At 41.7% G+C, this 14,673-nt stretch overlaps 1 protein-coding gene across 3 annotated transcripts; it reads left to right on the top strand.

Annotated features, from left to right (window-relative positions):
- Positions 1-539: 539 nt before the first annotated feature.
- LOC127944685 (nuclear receptor coactivator 6) lies at positions 540-14,401 on the top strand. Of its 3 annotated transcripts, none has more exons than XM_052540851.1 (15): positions 540-684; positions 2,680-2,934; positions 3,297-3,452; positions 3,629-3,751; positions 4,313-4,441; positions 5,123-5,974; positions 6,081-6,212; positions 6,326-7,670; positions 7,780-7,895; positions 7,983-11,510; positions 11,607-11,654; positions 12,433-12,463; positions 12,819-12,860; positions 13,166-13,311; positions 13,939-14,401. In XM_052540851.1, the coding sequence occupies exons 2-15, from the start codon at positions 2,724-2,726 to the stop codon at positions 13,989-13,991; spliced, it is 6,912 nt and encodes a 2,303-aa protein (XP_052396811.1). In that variant the 5' UTR covers positions 540-684; positions 2,680-2,723; the 3' UTR covers positions 13,992-14,401. The 3 variants fall into 3 exon arrangements, with proteins under 3 accessions (XP_052396811.1, XP_052396810.1, XP_052396812.1); XM_052540850.1 differs by having other exon boundaries at positions 2,677-2,934; XM_052540852.1 differs by lacking the exon at positions 12,819-12,860 and having other exon boundaries at positions 2,677-2,934.
- Positions 14,402-14,673: the final 272 nt, after the last annotated feature.

The following is a 14,673-nucleotide window of genomic DNA, read 5'->3' as shown; positions in this document are numbered from 1 at the left end:
CACAGACTGATATATATATATATATATAAAAAAAATATTGCATGTTAACATATACAATTATATTTACAACCATAGCCTGATTTTAATTACGTTTTAATGAAGGTCATTTGCAAAATTTTACTTTGTTGATCAACTATAAATTGTACACATATGCACAAACAGCAGTGTGGGTGAGTGAGCGGACAGATATTGTATTAAAATGTTGACTTTAACAGTCTCTGAGCGAGTAAAGGAAATGCAAAAAATTTTGCAATGGTCTGCACGCTCACCTGTTTCATATGAGTGGAAATTCGGAAAAAAATGTAATTATTTATAACCTAATAGACAGTCTCAAATGGTAAAATGTAAAAAAATCGTCAGAATCTCATGAAGCTACACCAAACATAAATTTTATTATTATTATGTTTTTTTTTAAAAAAAAAACGTTTTCATTTCTAATCATGTCTTATCACGTGTTTTGTGCTCGTGCCCGTGATCTTTTGGTCACGGTGTTTCAGTGCTCATAACTCTCTCGTGTTTCTGGACAGCAGGAACGGGCACTGACGCGCGCGGCCCCGTGTGAAGCGAGTGCGCGCACGCAAAGCGTTGAACTTACGTACCCAGCCGCCTCGCGAACGCGCCGTTAGCGTCTGCTAGCACATACCTGTTTACTACAGTAAAACCACTCCTTATGGACTGACAACGGTGAGATCTTACCTCCTCATTATCTTATGGAAACATATGTATGCAATTAACATGTAAACGCGTCCACTGCACGGACGGAAGAGCCTAGATTTAGTGAAGCAGTGACCAATGAGGCTGACTGTGTTTGTCTTGCTAATATCGTTAACGTTACATTAGCCGGAGTGACTAACTCGTCGTAATAGTTCGGTTATACGCTGCTGTGTTATTGTTAGGACTGCATGTACCAGATATGAGTTTGAAAGTCAATATAATGATGTCTGTTTGGCTTAAACATAAGTTAGGCGGTTTGTCTTTGTTTTGATACCGCTAATGCTAATGCTAGAGAAATAAACCCATATGAAGCTTTTCAGTCATTAATAAAGGCAAGGATAATAATACACCAGATGTTATGTGTTAGATATTTACAGGTTACAAATGGGTTAGTTTGCAGTGAAACTCTCTTCTGTGTTACTAAAGTCACCTGATAAGTTAGCAGTATTTGACATCTCAGAGTGTCTGATCACTGATATTAAGTTTAATCAGTGTTGATTCACCGTGTTCTTTTGAGTTGGTGATCTCTTATTTGCTAAAGATACTTTGAGTAGTTTCTTATGCACCAACAATCATGGTAGCACGGTATTTTTGAAGTACCTTCCAAACACATGGGTAAGTCATTATATTATCATCCCTATGTAAAGCATTACACTGTATATATCAGCTCTTCTCCTGAAGAAATCATGTTCAGTCACTGTTTCTTGTTGTACTGCATTAATGTTGATTTATTTAATACTGTGTGAAGTAGTTTGATCATTTTCAGTCTGGGGTCATTGAGGGGACTGTCATCTCTTTATAGAGCAGTTCATACACATTGGAGTCTTCCATAAGCATGTTTTCTAAATTAATATCAATTAAGTATCAAATGTTAGGGTTATACAACTTTTTTGTGATCTAATAATAATAATAAAGATTTAATAAAGAAAAAAAAAAGCCTCATTAAAATAAATAAACCTGGCAACATTTCTGATAACTTGGCACGTGTGTGTTAAACTTGGTTAGCAGTGATGAATGATGATTTTTACATTCGTGAAACGTATTAAATTGATCTCTCTGTATATATTTTTATTCTGGCTATGTATTGTTTGCATGGCAGCATATGTAGTATATACTCATAATTAGGGCTGCAACAACTAATCGATCAAATTGATTATCATCGATAATGAAACTCGTCAACAATGATTCTCATTATCCATTAGTCAGGTCTGCTCACAGTGCACAGTGCTTTTACAGATGCGTGTGTGACCTTGGCGCAAAAATCTTTAACGGTCATATCCTTATCTGTAAGCCTTTCCATTTTTGCCTAAAGGTCCGTCCTGACAGTCTGCGTTAAGTTGAAATCTTTACTGAAAAGTGGCAGGCGCGTGCGTTAAACACGCGAGGGAGACAATATTCAGAGCAAAAACATTCACTGAAATATCTGTTGTTTAACACTTATATATTCAGATTTAAAAGTCTAACACGCACTGCGAATCATTTATGAGAGTAGGAACTGTGAAAGGACAGCAGCGTGTAATTGTCTAAATGTAAATATCACACACTTTTACAGGATAAAGAAGTGACAGTAAGAGACTGACTGTGATCAAAGTGTTCCTACAGAGCATTACTGTGATTGTATTCGTCTTTATTATCTGTTTTAGTTTTTAATCCACAGATTTAAACTTTATTCACTACGTAGCCTACAGTGATTAACACATTTATTAAAACAAATTTATTAAATTTAGAAATCAAGTGCTTTTTTTTTTTTTTATTCAGATAGTATACCCAATTAGTCAAAAAGTACAGTAAAATTAAAATAAAGAAAACAGGGAGTTTAATCTGATTAATCGGAGAAAGTATCGCCCAACTAATTGATTATCAAAATAATCGCTAGATGCAGCCCTAAATTATGCCGTTAATATTTAGGAGATGCAGACCTAGCGTTCTCATCGATGGTGACAAATCTTGTTCCTCTTTAAGCAGTGTCACCGTCTCCAGAGGCTACGCAGCTCTTTTGGTGAAGGGCTATGGCGCATCAGCTGTCCCTGGATGCACAATCCCCTCGAGCCGTCCCGCTCACGGATCACGACTCCGGAGTGGAAGATGGAGACGATGGCTCCCGCAGCCCTACCACAACCTCCACCATCTTTGTTGCATTCAAAGGGAACATGAATGATGAGGACTTTCAGGAGAAGCTGGATACCATCTTACACGGGATGCCTGATATGCTGTTACTAGGTCAAGATTTGACTTCAAACTATGATTAATATTCATATGCATTAGAGTGATTAATCTCTGCAAGAATTGTAAGTTTTTGGAAAGATTCATTGGATTTTATACATTTAATTTGAATTCTGTTTATTTTTAAAATGCAAAGCGTCATACTCTCTTTGCTCAGGGTTTAGGATATGGGCTACTAGTCCAATTATTCCATTTTGTCAAAAAGAATTGACAAGTGCAGTTTTTGTTCTTGCATTGTTGTATTTCAAACCCAGTGGACACTGACTAAAAGCGATAAACTCTATTTCATGGTCTCTTTAAATGCTTTAAATCTCAGTTGGCTTATGTTGCTCCTGTACTCCGCTCCGTGTCTAATAAAGGTACTCAGAGGCTCGAACCCGAGCGCGTGGAGCCGTGGAACAGCGTACGTGTCACTTTCAACATCCCCCGAGAGGCAGCCGAGCGACTGCGCCTCCTGGCTCAAAACAACCAGCAGCAGCTGCGGGATCTGGGCATCCTCTCTGTGCAGATTGAAGGTACGGATGTGTCAAATTCTGCCTTGGCAAACCACACGCAATGTAAGGGTCTGTCAGCAACCTCATTTCCTGCTTGACCTCTTTGGCACATTGTATTTTTAATCGCATACAAGTTTAATTTAAGCCTTTGTTCTACAATCAGCAAATGTGTTGATCGGCCTGTTGGGTTCATACAGGTGAAGGAGCCATTAACGTTGCTGTTGGACAGGGCCGCAGCCAAGAAGTAAGGGTAAATGGACCTCTTGGGGCACCTGTTCAGATGAGAATGGATGTTGGATTCCCCATGCAGCAGGGCCAGGGTAATTATTCACAAGTGCTTAACTTAACTTCTAGAGGTGCACCGTCTTGCAGAGTTTCTTTAACCCTAATCAAACACACCTTTACAAACTAATCCAGTGTTTCCCACAGACTTAAACTCAATGTGTGGCTGTACTTCACCGGGGGAATTATAGGCTATAAAAATCAGCAGACGTGCTGATTGAAAATGCATATTCATTATTTGCCAGCAGGGGGCGCTTTTGGAGTGTCAGAAATAGCGATTTCCCCTGTAACGGATGCTTTATCAGGCATTATAGCATCGAAACGTTTCAAACTTTTATATTGTCCTCATTTGTAAGTTGTTTTGGATAAAAACGTCCCTTCAAAGATACATTGATATAAAAACACCCGCACCGCGTTTTGACTTTGAAATGTGTAGAGCTCATGTTTATTCAATAAAGTCAATGCATTTTGGAAAATCTATTTGTGGCGGTCAGTGATGATATTAATAAATCAATGTTGGGGAAACACTGTAATCAAGGCCTTCAGGATGACTTAATTTAATTAGGCAAATGTATGCTGAAGAAATACTTGTTTTTCAGCTGGAATGCGTATGAATAATCCTTCGGTGTCCATGATGCCTCCTGGGGCTAATATGGCAGCACAGGGAATGGTACCGAATAGTGGTGGACCAATGCAGCCAAGAGCACCAAGGCCGCCTTCACAGACAGGTAATGATAGTGGTTTAATTCAAATAAAATATAAATAACTATTTATTTTCCATACAGCCCTACAAAGGTAAAAGCAGTAGTTGCACCACCATTGGGACTGCTTGTTTGTTTTATGGATTGTTCTCAAATTTATTTTCTCATACTGTTTACTTTTAATGTAGTTGAGCCAAACGTCAAAGTTTTAGTACCTTTATTAAGTGAACATTTGAGGATTGTGCTTCATATGTTCTGTGTGGCATTATTATTTTTTAAATCAAAGTTTATTTTCATTTAAGTTACACTAAACTGACAAAGTTTAAATGTATTGTTTTAGTGCGTCGGTTGATTTACAGGTGAGTAGGTGCTCCTCTGATGTCATATCAACTAAAGGCTGGAATACACTACACAACCATTGACAGTATTTACAGATGATGAATCGATGGATGAATCAACATTAGTTACTGCAATTCAAATCCAGTCTGCAGTTGACCGATTTCACAGAAAATCGCTTAGTGTAAAATGGCCACAGACTCTAGAAAAGACTTTTAAAAGTTATGTAGTGTATTTCAGCATTAAGATGGTTCATGATCCAGATTATTTGTATGTGAAAAGCCTTGGAATCTTATTAACAAGGATGTAGTTCGCATTTCATATTTCAAAAGTTTTCACATTTGTGTTCACAATTTATTTTATTTTTTTCAGACACAATGGATCCCATGATTTCAGGGTTGGCCTTACAGCAACAGCAGCAGCAGCAACAACAACAACTCCAACATCCTCAAGTGGGACATGGTCCACTCGGCAACTTAGGACCACAGGGACATCACGTGCAAGCCATGCAAGCAAATCGGCAGCTAAATCCAGCAGCCCTACAGCAACTTCAGCAACAACAACATCAACAACAACAACAACAGCAGGTTCAGATGGCACAACTAGGTGGTGCACGTGGTCCTTTCAACCCCTCCAACCAGATGCCTATACCTCCTGGCTGGAACCAGTTGCCCTCTGGTGTTCTCCAACCACCACCTGTCCAGGGTCCTATGGGACCAGGTTGGAGGAAAGCCCCACCACAACCACAAATGGGACAGCGTCAACCCTCTTTGACATCTGTTCAGACGCCCAATCATCCACCGCCACCATATCCATTTGGAAGCCAGCAGGCTGGACAGGTTTTCAATACAATGGCACAGCATCAGTTGCAACAGCAACAGACAGGGGCAAACCAGTTTGCAACCCCTCAGCCCAAAGGCCCTCAGGGAGCACCAGGTGTAGTTGTTTCAAGAGCGCCTCCTCCTTTGCCTCTCTCATCTGCCCCACAAGGAAGCCTTGCAGCTAAGTCCCCTGGTTCGTCGTCATCCCCTTTTCAACAGGGTTCACCTGGAACACCTCCAATGATGGGACAGGGGCAACTTGGTCCGCGTCCCACAACCCCTCAGGGTTTCCCACAAGGTGTTGGATCTCCAGGAAGAGCCGTGATGGGCCAGCAAGGAAACATTCAGCCCGGCTTTATGAGTATTCCACAGCATGGACAGGTTCCTCAAGGTGGAATGGGAGGTATGTTTTCAGCATTTTACATGCTGACATTCTTAAGGTAAAAGTGATAATGTATTGTTATTTATTTGGTCACCTGTATTTGAATAAATCCATGTATATATTGCAGGTATGCCTAAACGAATGCCAATGGGTTTCCCAAATGCTCCTGTTAATCAGAATTTTGGACAAGGACAGGTTACTACCACTGGAGCAGGTAGTACACCCCAACTACAAAATAGTCAGAGCATGGCGAACTCTGGTAAGATGTGTGGATTGTTTTAATGTGTTTTTAAACTTCTGTTCTAATATGAAGTTTTGTCTAGTATAGAGAATTTTAATGAATTTTCAACACATCTAAAAATCTCATTATAGGTGTCCAGTCATCAGCCTTAGCGCCAAACCACATGCAGTCAAATCCCCTTCAAGGTGCTGGAATGACCCACCACAGTGGCATACCAGCCCAACCCCCAGGCACCACATCAGGAGGTAGTATGGGGCAACCTCAGCAAGGTCTTCAGACTCAAATGATGGGTGTACAACAATCACAGCATCAAACACAGGTTGTAGCTTCTACCCCAAGTCAAATGGTGCAAAACCAAACGGGGGGCCAGACTGTTTTATCCAGGCCAGTGAATACCGGGCAGCAAGGAATGACCCCTCCTAAGCAAATGATGCCACCACAAGGTCAAGGGATCATGCAGAACCAAAACCAGCTTGGTGGAGGACAGGGACATCAGGCATTATTGCTTCAGCAGCAGCAGCAACAGCAGCAGCAACAGCAAAATGCTATGATGGAACACATTGTAGCTAGTCAGATACAGGGTAACAAGCAGGCCTTCGGCCCAAAAGGTCAACCTGGAGTAATGCAAGGCCAGATAATGAGAGGTCCTTCACCTAGTATCCAGGGTAATATGCCGCAGTTTCAATCTCAGATGGGTCAGCAACAGATGACTCCGCAACAGCATCAGCAACAACAAATGGCTCATTTACAACAACAACAGTTACAGCAACAGCAACTACAACAACAGCAGTTACAACAGCAGCAACTACAACTGCAACACCAGCAGCCACAACAGTTACAAATGCAACAGCAGCAACAACAGCTGCAGCAACCCCATCAGCAAATGGTACAACAACAGTCTCAACAAATTCCAATAAATGGTAACCCCAACCAAGCATTAGGGATGCATGGGCCTCAAATGCGTCTTCCAGGAAGTCATCATTTAGTACAACAACAGCTTCAGCAAAAACAACAACAACAACAGGTGATTCTGCAGCAGCAACAGGCTGGTCAGCAACATCAACATCAGTTAGGAGATAGTAGTGGAAATGCTGATATCAGCCAACAGATGGTTCCAGACCTGCAGAATCAGCAGCAACAGCAGGGTATGTTGGGGAGTTCTCAACATTTACAGGTTGGCAATGGTAATTTTCCTGGCCATGGTATGTCCTTTAACCCTCAGTTTGCTGGTCAGATGCAAATGGGAGGCCCATGTGGCCAAGCAGGTGGATTTCCAGTGAACAAGGATGTGACACTAACCAGTCCCTTATTAGTAAATCTTCTCCAAAGTGATATTTCTGCCAGTCAGTTTGGTCCTGGTGGGAAGCAAGGAACAGGTGCAGGTGCTGCTAACCAGGTCAAGCCTAAAAAGAAGAAACCTCCTCGTAAGAAGAAGCCAAAAGTAGAGGAAGGACAACAGCCTATTGACAATCTGTGGTAAGTGCTTTTTATTCTTTGATATATTTTTTAGTAAGTTATTTAGAGTAAATAACTCTGTTGCACTGTTGAATATAACTACAAAGTTTGATAAATGTGTCTTCCTTAGTGGTCTGGATTCACTGCCTCATGGAATGGAAGAAGTAGAGATGCAAGGGCTGGGTAGTGATCAAGGGTCTGGAATTGACTCTAACTCTAAACTTCCTGAATTCACTAATCGACAAGGTAAATGATTTAATGACTTTTGACTATTTATTGTTTATACAATAATTTAATTAGAGAATTTGAATTTATTTACCATTTTGTTTTTAGGTCTGCCTGGACAGGCCGGAGATCAAAGGGTATTACAGCAGATGCCTATGCAGTTTATGCCCCCACAACAGCAGCAACAGATGCAACAAATGCAGCAACAGCAGCAGTTACAACAACAGCAACAACAGCAGCAGCAGCAGCAACAGATGCAACAAATGCAACAACAGCAGCAGTTACAGCAACAGCAGCAGCAGCAACAGATGCAGCAACAGCATCAACAGATCCAGCAGCAGCAAATGCAACAGCAACAAATGCAAATGCAGAGTATGCAGGGTCCTCAAGGTCCTCAAGGTCAAGCTGGAACATCACAAGGACCCCATCATGTCCAGACACAGATTCATTCACAGCAGTCAATGCAGATGCAACAACAACATCAACCACCACCACAGCACCTCCAACAACAACTGCAGTCACAGCCACAACAACAGCAACAACAACAGACACAACAGCAACAACAACAGGCACAACAACAGCAACAACAACATCAGCAGCAGCAGCAACAACAACAACAACAACAAATGATAATGATGCTTAAAATGCAACAAGAAGCTAAGAATCGAATGCCACTACAGCAAGGTGGACACATGCCAAAGGGTTTAGTCAATACTAACGATCCTTCTCAGAGAATGCCTGTATCACAGCCAGGCAACATGCCTGTAATGATCGATCTTCAAGGCCATGGAGGTGTTCCACCCTCTCCTGATAAAGCCAGAGGAATGCCACTCATGGTTAATCCACCTCTCACTGGACCAGCAAGAAGAACACCCCATTCAGAGGTTGGACAACCAACACCACCAGAGGAAACCCCTGGAAATCATAGCGTGCAGGACCGGGTACCCCTAGAAATGGGTCAGCAATCAGGAAATGGAAATCAAACACTGATTCCTAATCAAGGTTCAAATACTCATTTAATGAAATCTGTGCCTTTATCAGTGCCCCACCAGCCAGGAGCAAGTCCCCAACAGACAGCAATGACTGGCTCACATAATATTCACTTTTCAAGCTCTCCTGCAACTTCCCAGAGTTCCCGCCCCAAAACCCCTAACCGAGCCAGTCCCCGACCATATCACCACCCTTTAACTCCAACCAACCGTCCACCTAGTACTGAACCCTCTGAAATAAATCTGTCCCCTGAGAGACTGAATGCTTCTATTGCTGGCCTTTTCCCTCCAAAAATTAACATTCCTCTGCCACCGCGGCAGCCGAACCTTAATCGAGGCTTTGATCAGCAAGGTCTTAACCCAACTACACTTAAAGCAATTGGCCAGGCTCCGCCCAGCTTAGCAAATCTTCCTATCAACAATAATACTAGTGGCAACAATAATGGCCCACAGTCTTATCCATCAGGTGGTGGCATGGTAAGCTCCGGAGGAAAACACGACAAACAGAGCGGTATTGGGCAAGCTAAAAGAGGTAGTCCCAGTAATAGCCGAAGATCCAGCCCTGCCTCAAATAGAAAAGCTGCCACCCCAAGCCCAGGAAGACAGAAGGGTGCCAAAACATCACTGACATCACATCCACAGCAAATGAGGGTTAGTCCACAGAACGTGATGGTTAGTCCCAACTCAGTGCTCCCAACTACCTCTGCATCTTTGTCATCAGCAGGTCCTGGAGAATCACAGCAGAGTTTAAATTCTCAGCAAACCATACCTGTTAGTGCCGATACAGTTAGAGATGGCCAGGTAATGACTACACAAGCAGAGCAGCAACAGGCAGGTCAGTTAAGAGAGCAGACTGCTTTTAAAATGGCAAGCCCTCGGGTTTCGTCTCAGGAACCCAGACGACAAGAGCCTAACAATTTGGTTGAACAGCGTGCTGAAGATAAGCAACAGCCTCGGACAACACCACAACATGAACTTGGCTCTGCTGTATCACCAGCATTTAGAGATGCTCCAACATCTCTGAATCAGCTATTGGACAATACAGGCACCCCATCTTTGTCAATGAAATCTCAAAATAATCCTCAAGTGGGTGTAGAACTTGTACAAAAAGAGAGTCCTCAGGCTCCACCAGCTCAGGAGAACCATCCTAATCCTGTTGTCTCACAGAGCACAAATATTGGTACCTCTTTGTCTTCAAGGGAAATTGATCAGAAACCTAAATCTGCTTCAGTATCAAGTCCAAATACTGTAGCCAGTAGCAGTGCAAACCTGCAGACTATCAGTGCTGTATCAAGTGTTAGCTCAAACCAAACTGTGCTCTTAAGCCTTACTTCAGTTCCCAATTCTTCAGTAAGTTCAAATCACAATCTTATACCAATCTCAAATGCATCTCAAACGGTCTTGCAAAGGCCCATCTCATCAGCACAAACTTCACAAAATCAGATCACAGTCTTTGTAACCTCTAATCCCATTAGCTCTGCTACCAACACAGCTTCTGTCGTTCCTCCTGCTGTTGTTTCTAAGGTACTAGCAGTACCCAATAAAAATATAAGACCTCCTGATGTCCGTCAACAAAATCCTACCCAAATGCGTCCACAGTTCATCACAGGACCTGTGTATTCAATATTTCAAGCTACAACTGTTCCATCAAGTACTAACGTCATGTCTCAGCCTGTCACCATAGTCTCTGCAAATATCCAACTTACTCCTACCCCGGTGTCAACTACATCACCACCCTCTGCACCACCATCAACATCTATGCTGACAAGCTCACCTGCTGTCAGCATAGCTGCTACTCAGCAGAGCCGCACTGTCATTGGGCAGCTTCAGGTTCAAGTACCTGCAAGTCAGGCTTCCCCTGTAAACGTAGTACTGTCACCGCAACAGCCAAGCCCTGGAGGTCCCAAACAGGAGGGTGTCTCTAATGCTAGTGGCCCAAAATCTAGTCCTGTTGGGCAGACGGCCTTACATTCTGGCAAGTCCTCACCCTTTCAGCAGCTACTGGCTTCTCCACCTGCTTGCTCTAGCCCAGGGGCTACGGCTGTTTCACGCAGAAGTCCCCTGTCTCCAACAACCATGTTAGCCAAAAGCAGTCCAGTCCAGACTGTTGTAACCAAAAGTACCACGCCCAGCATACCTTCGAGCAGTGCTGATGATCAAAAAGAGCGAAACCCTGTCACTCATATTGGAAAGTCTCTGGATGTTGCCCCAACTCAAGCTTCTTGTGCAGTTACATCTGAAACGGTATCGGCACTCCAGCCCACTGCTCCAGTGACTATTCCAGCTGCTCAAATAGCGTCTCAGCAATCTGCACTTCCTCCAAAAGTGTCTTCTCCTGAACCTGCACCCACTCATTCCCCAGTCCCTACAACTACACCATCGTCTAAAATGCCGCCCCCAGCCTCTACCCCTGGGATGGTTCACCTGTCTAGCCCTGTTGCTACTTCTTCACCATCCACTAGTTTGCCTGCAGATTCTGTCTCTGCACCCACTGCTGCTCCAGGACCTCCCACTACAACTTCCGGCTCCTCCACTGCAACACTTGCACAACTCTCTGGGGAACAGCAGCCTTCTTCTTTGGCAGACACTAGTGTACCTGACTCAGCTGAAACAAAAGAAGCAATTATTGATGCTCCTAGCATCTCAGGTAACTACTTGATGCTATCAAGGCAATTTCGTTAGTTGTCCTGTCAAACGTTTATGATTTTTAATTCGAAGATATTCTTTTTATTTTATTACACAGTTCATCCTGAAGCTCCACAAGAAGACCAAGCTTCATGTGCCCAAGCTGGTAAATGCCCCCCCCCCCCCCCCCCCCCCACACACACACACCTTTATGACGCCCCTGGCTCTATATGAACCAGCTTAAGTATACTTATGCATGTGACCAAATGCATAGCCTTTCGAAGTATGAATAGCAAGACAGTTTGGGGTGGGGGTTTATCTGAATGTATCTCTAAATACTAACTGACTTATGAAAATGTAAATGCTATTTACTTTTCATCTTCTCACTGTATAATGCTGTCCCATAAGCGCCTCCTGCTGTCAGAGAGTGAATTTGCGTCTCATTCAGCCCGTATGCTTTTATTTAGTTTTATGTAGCATAATTTCACAAAGCTACTCACTCAAGTGTTTGGTCTTTGGAAGTTTGCTGTTGTTCCACCTCTTCCATTTATTTTTAGACCGTGAATACAACAAATTATACTTTGTATAATTGACCTGAGCGGTCATACATGCCCATTGATTTGTTTTGCATGAATTAGTTGTTCCACAAAGTTGCAACGAACTTTGGAACAACTAATTCATGCAAAACAAATCAATGGGCATGTGTGACCTGAGCATACAAAGTATAATGTGGTTAGAAGTATACTTTGGACTTTAGCATATGCTAATCGTATTAAAGATGATGTGAAGCATGCTTTGACCAGAACTGTTTCTCCTAGTCTGACTCTGCTTTGCACCAGCTTGGCTCAGAAGAACTCCCAGGGATAAAGCCTGAAGTGGACAAACAGAAACCGTGTGCACAGTCAGTGTTTAACACAACTAATTTGAGTTGTCTTTATTTACAGGACAAGGGGTTAACACTGCAGCAGAACAAGGGTAAGGCAATATGCAATGTTCTTTCTTCAATAATTTATAAACCTCATATTCAGCATTAGTTGTGAATACTGACTGTTTTTCCATGTTTTTTTTTTCACCATCATTTAAATTTTATTCAGATTTGTTTTTTTTATGAACACATTTGTCAATTGTATTTCAATCAAGATTTATTTTATGTATTGAAGATCAGTTTTATTGGATCATCTGAATGAACTCACCCTCATGAACACTAATAATCATGGAATGATTCATGAAATCATTCTTTTTCTTGATCATTACTCAATTATGGGGAAGGAGGCAAAAATGTTGTTCAGCATCAAAGCAGTTTACCGCTGTTTTTCCACTTCTATAACAGATGGGCAAAGAAAAGAAAGACGCCCGTCATCTTAGCCCCAAGGTATGTATATAGCAGACCTGTAGATTCCCTGCACGGGTCCGTGCACGGGGCAGCGTGGCCGTTTTAGTAAAACGGTCATGAACAGGACGGACGTTATCTGTGGTAGATGAGGAAAAACAGCCAAGTGTGAATTCCTCAGTTGTACAGGGGCCAGATGTGCTCATTTTCCTCAGTTTTAAGACCATTGAAAACAATAGATTTCCAAAGAAAACTAGAGAATATATGTAGCATGCAAACTGACTCCACAGCATTTTGATCATTTTTATTTTTTTTTGTATCCCTATTGCCCTTTGTTCCTTCTCCAGGGATACAAGGGCCACCACTGAGAAAGCCAAAGGTCCTAGTCGACGAAGCTCACGAACAGACAAGGAACCTGAGGAGGAAGCATCCGACAATGGCCAGAGAAAAAGAGCTGCTAGGCCAGGCTCAGCGTCCTCCAACACAGGAAAAGGTACAGGTTAGACGTTTAGTCATCACTTCACTATTATACCATTTAAGATTAACTTAATTTGTGTTAGATATTTAAATAGTTACTAAATAATTAAAATAAAGATCTCCTAAACTGCATCTCCTTTCACGCATGTCTTAAAATAAAACTATCGCATTAGAAAAACATAAGTTTGTTGTTTCTTTGGCTGCCCACTCCGTGGCCCTCTTGTAACCCTCTTTTGGTTAGTGACCCACTAGCTGAGACAACAACACAGTGATAACACAGTAGTGCAATATAAACCATAGTGGGTCTCTTCCGTTCTGGGAGGTGCTCTCATTTTACTAGTAATCGGCGCCACCTATTGTTACGGATGTATTGACATGTAGAATTATTGACCCTGTAAATAAGATGACCCTATTTTTCCAAATGTATTTCTAATTAAAAAACACTGTTTTATATTCTGAACAGTATGGAATTAGTTTAAATTGCTCCATAATAATAGATGTTTCTGTCTGTAAAGTATTGGTGGTGTTTATTTTTCCATAAGAATCTTAATAAAGGAGAAAATATCCGCCGTTTACCACAAGTGCTGAAATGAATGTTTTTGATGACTAACTTACTTATCTTTTGTTTCTTCTGTCTTTCAAGAATCAAACACTGGAGCCAGTCCCACGCAGGCAAAACGAAGGAAGTCAAAGTAATCAGGACACACAAACCTGTGAATTGTACTTTATTTTTTGTTGTTTTCTGAACTTGTTTTTCCTTTTGTTCTAAGCAGGATAACCATGTACAGAAAGTTTTCTTCTTCTTCTTCTTTTAAATCATGATACTGTATTTTGTCTCTGGCTACTAGATGAGATCCCGTTCAGAATTGTGTATGATGTGTTTGTATGTCATAGTTTTGGTGTGACTTTTTTATGATTAATAATATTGATCAATTCTGGATTAAACATGTGATGTCTGTAGGATCACAATGTAATAATGTGACAGAATTTGTACTTTCCACCCCCATGTTGTAAATCATGAATTAACTGCAGTTCAATACTGGTAGAACCCGTCTTCACCCAGTTAGCCCCCGGATCACATGCATTAAACTATTTTTACAAGTGTACATTTGACTTGTTTTTGTTTGTCACCAAACATGCAAATATCTAAATCTTAAATTAGAACAGATTTAAAGACAACACTTGGAAAGTTCTGCGTATAATACTAGCATACATACACTGCATACTGTCACATGACCTCACTGTGTGCTTGGTTCATTAACTAGTGGCTTTCAATCTGTGGTTTCCAAAAAGTAGTTTGTTTTCTCATAAATCGTTCACAGTCTAATCACATAATAGTCAGAAATGGATGCAAACATCGTGGTTGATTACATGAAGG

The sequence above is a fragment of the Carassius gibelio genome, chromosome A23 (assembly GCF_023724105.1).
Source record: "Carassius gibelio isolate Cgi1373 ecotype wild population from Czech Republic chromosome A23, carGib1.2-hapl.c, whole genome shotgun sequence".
NCBI classification, from domain to species: domain Eukaryota; kingdom Metazoa; phylum Chordata; class Actinopteri; order Cypriniformes; family Cyprinidae; genus Carassius; species Carassius gibelio.
This window is presented reverse-complemented; position numbering and strand designations above follow the sequence as displayed.

Bases quoted from the DNA above. Each gene is read 5' to 3' on its own strand.
- LOC127944685 (XM_052540851.1), top strand. From the start codon at position 2,724: ATGGCGCATCAGCTGTCCCTGGATGCACAATCCCCTCGAGCCGTCCCG. The intron at 6,213-6,325 runs GTAAGATGTGTG...ATCTCATTATAG, and splicing joins TCAGAGCATGGCGAACTCTG to GTGTCCAGTCATCAGCCTTA. The intron at 7,671-7,779 runs GTAAGTGCTTTT...TGTCTTCCTTAG, and splicing joins CAGCCTATTGACAATCTGTG to TGGTCTGGATTCACTGCCTC.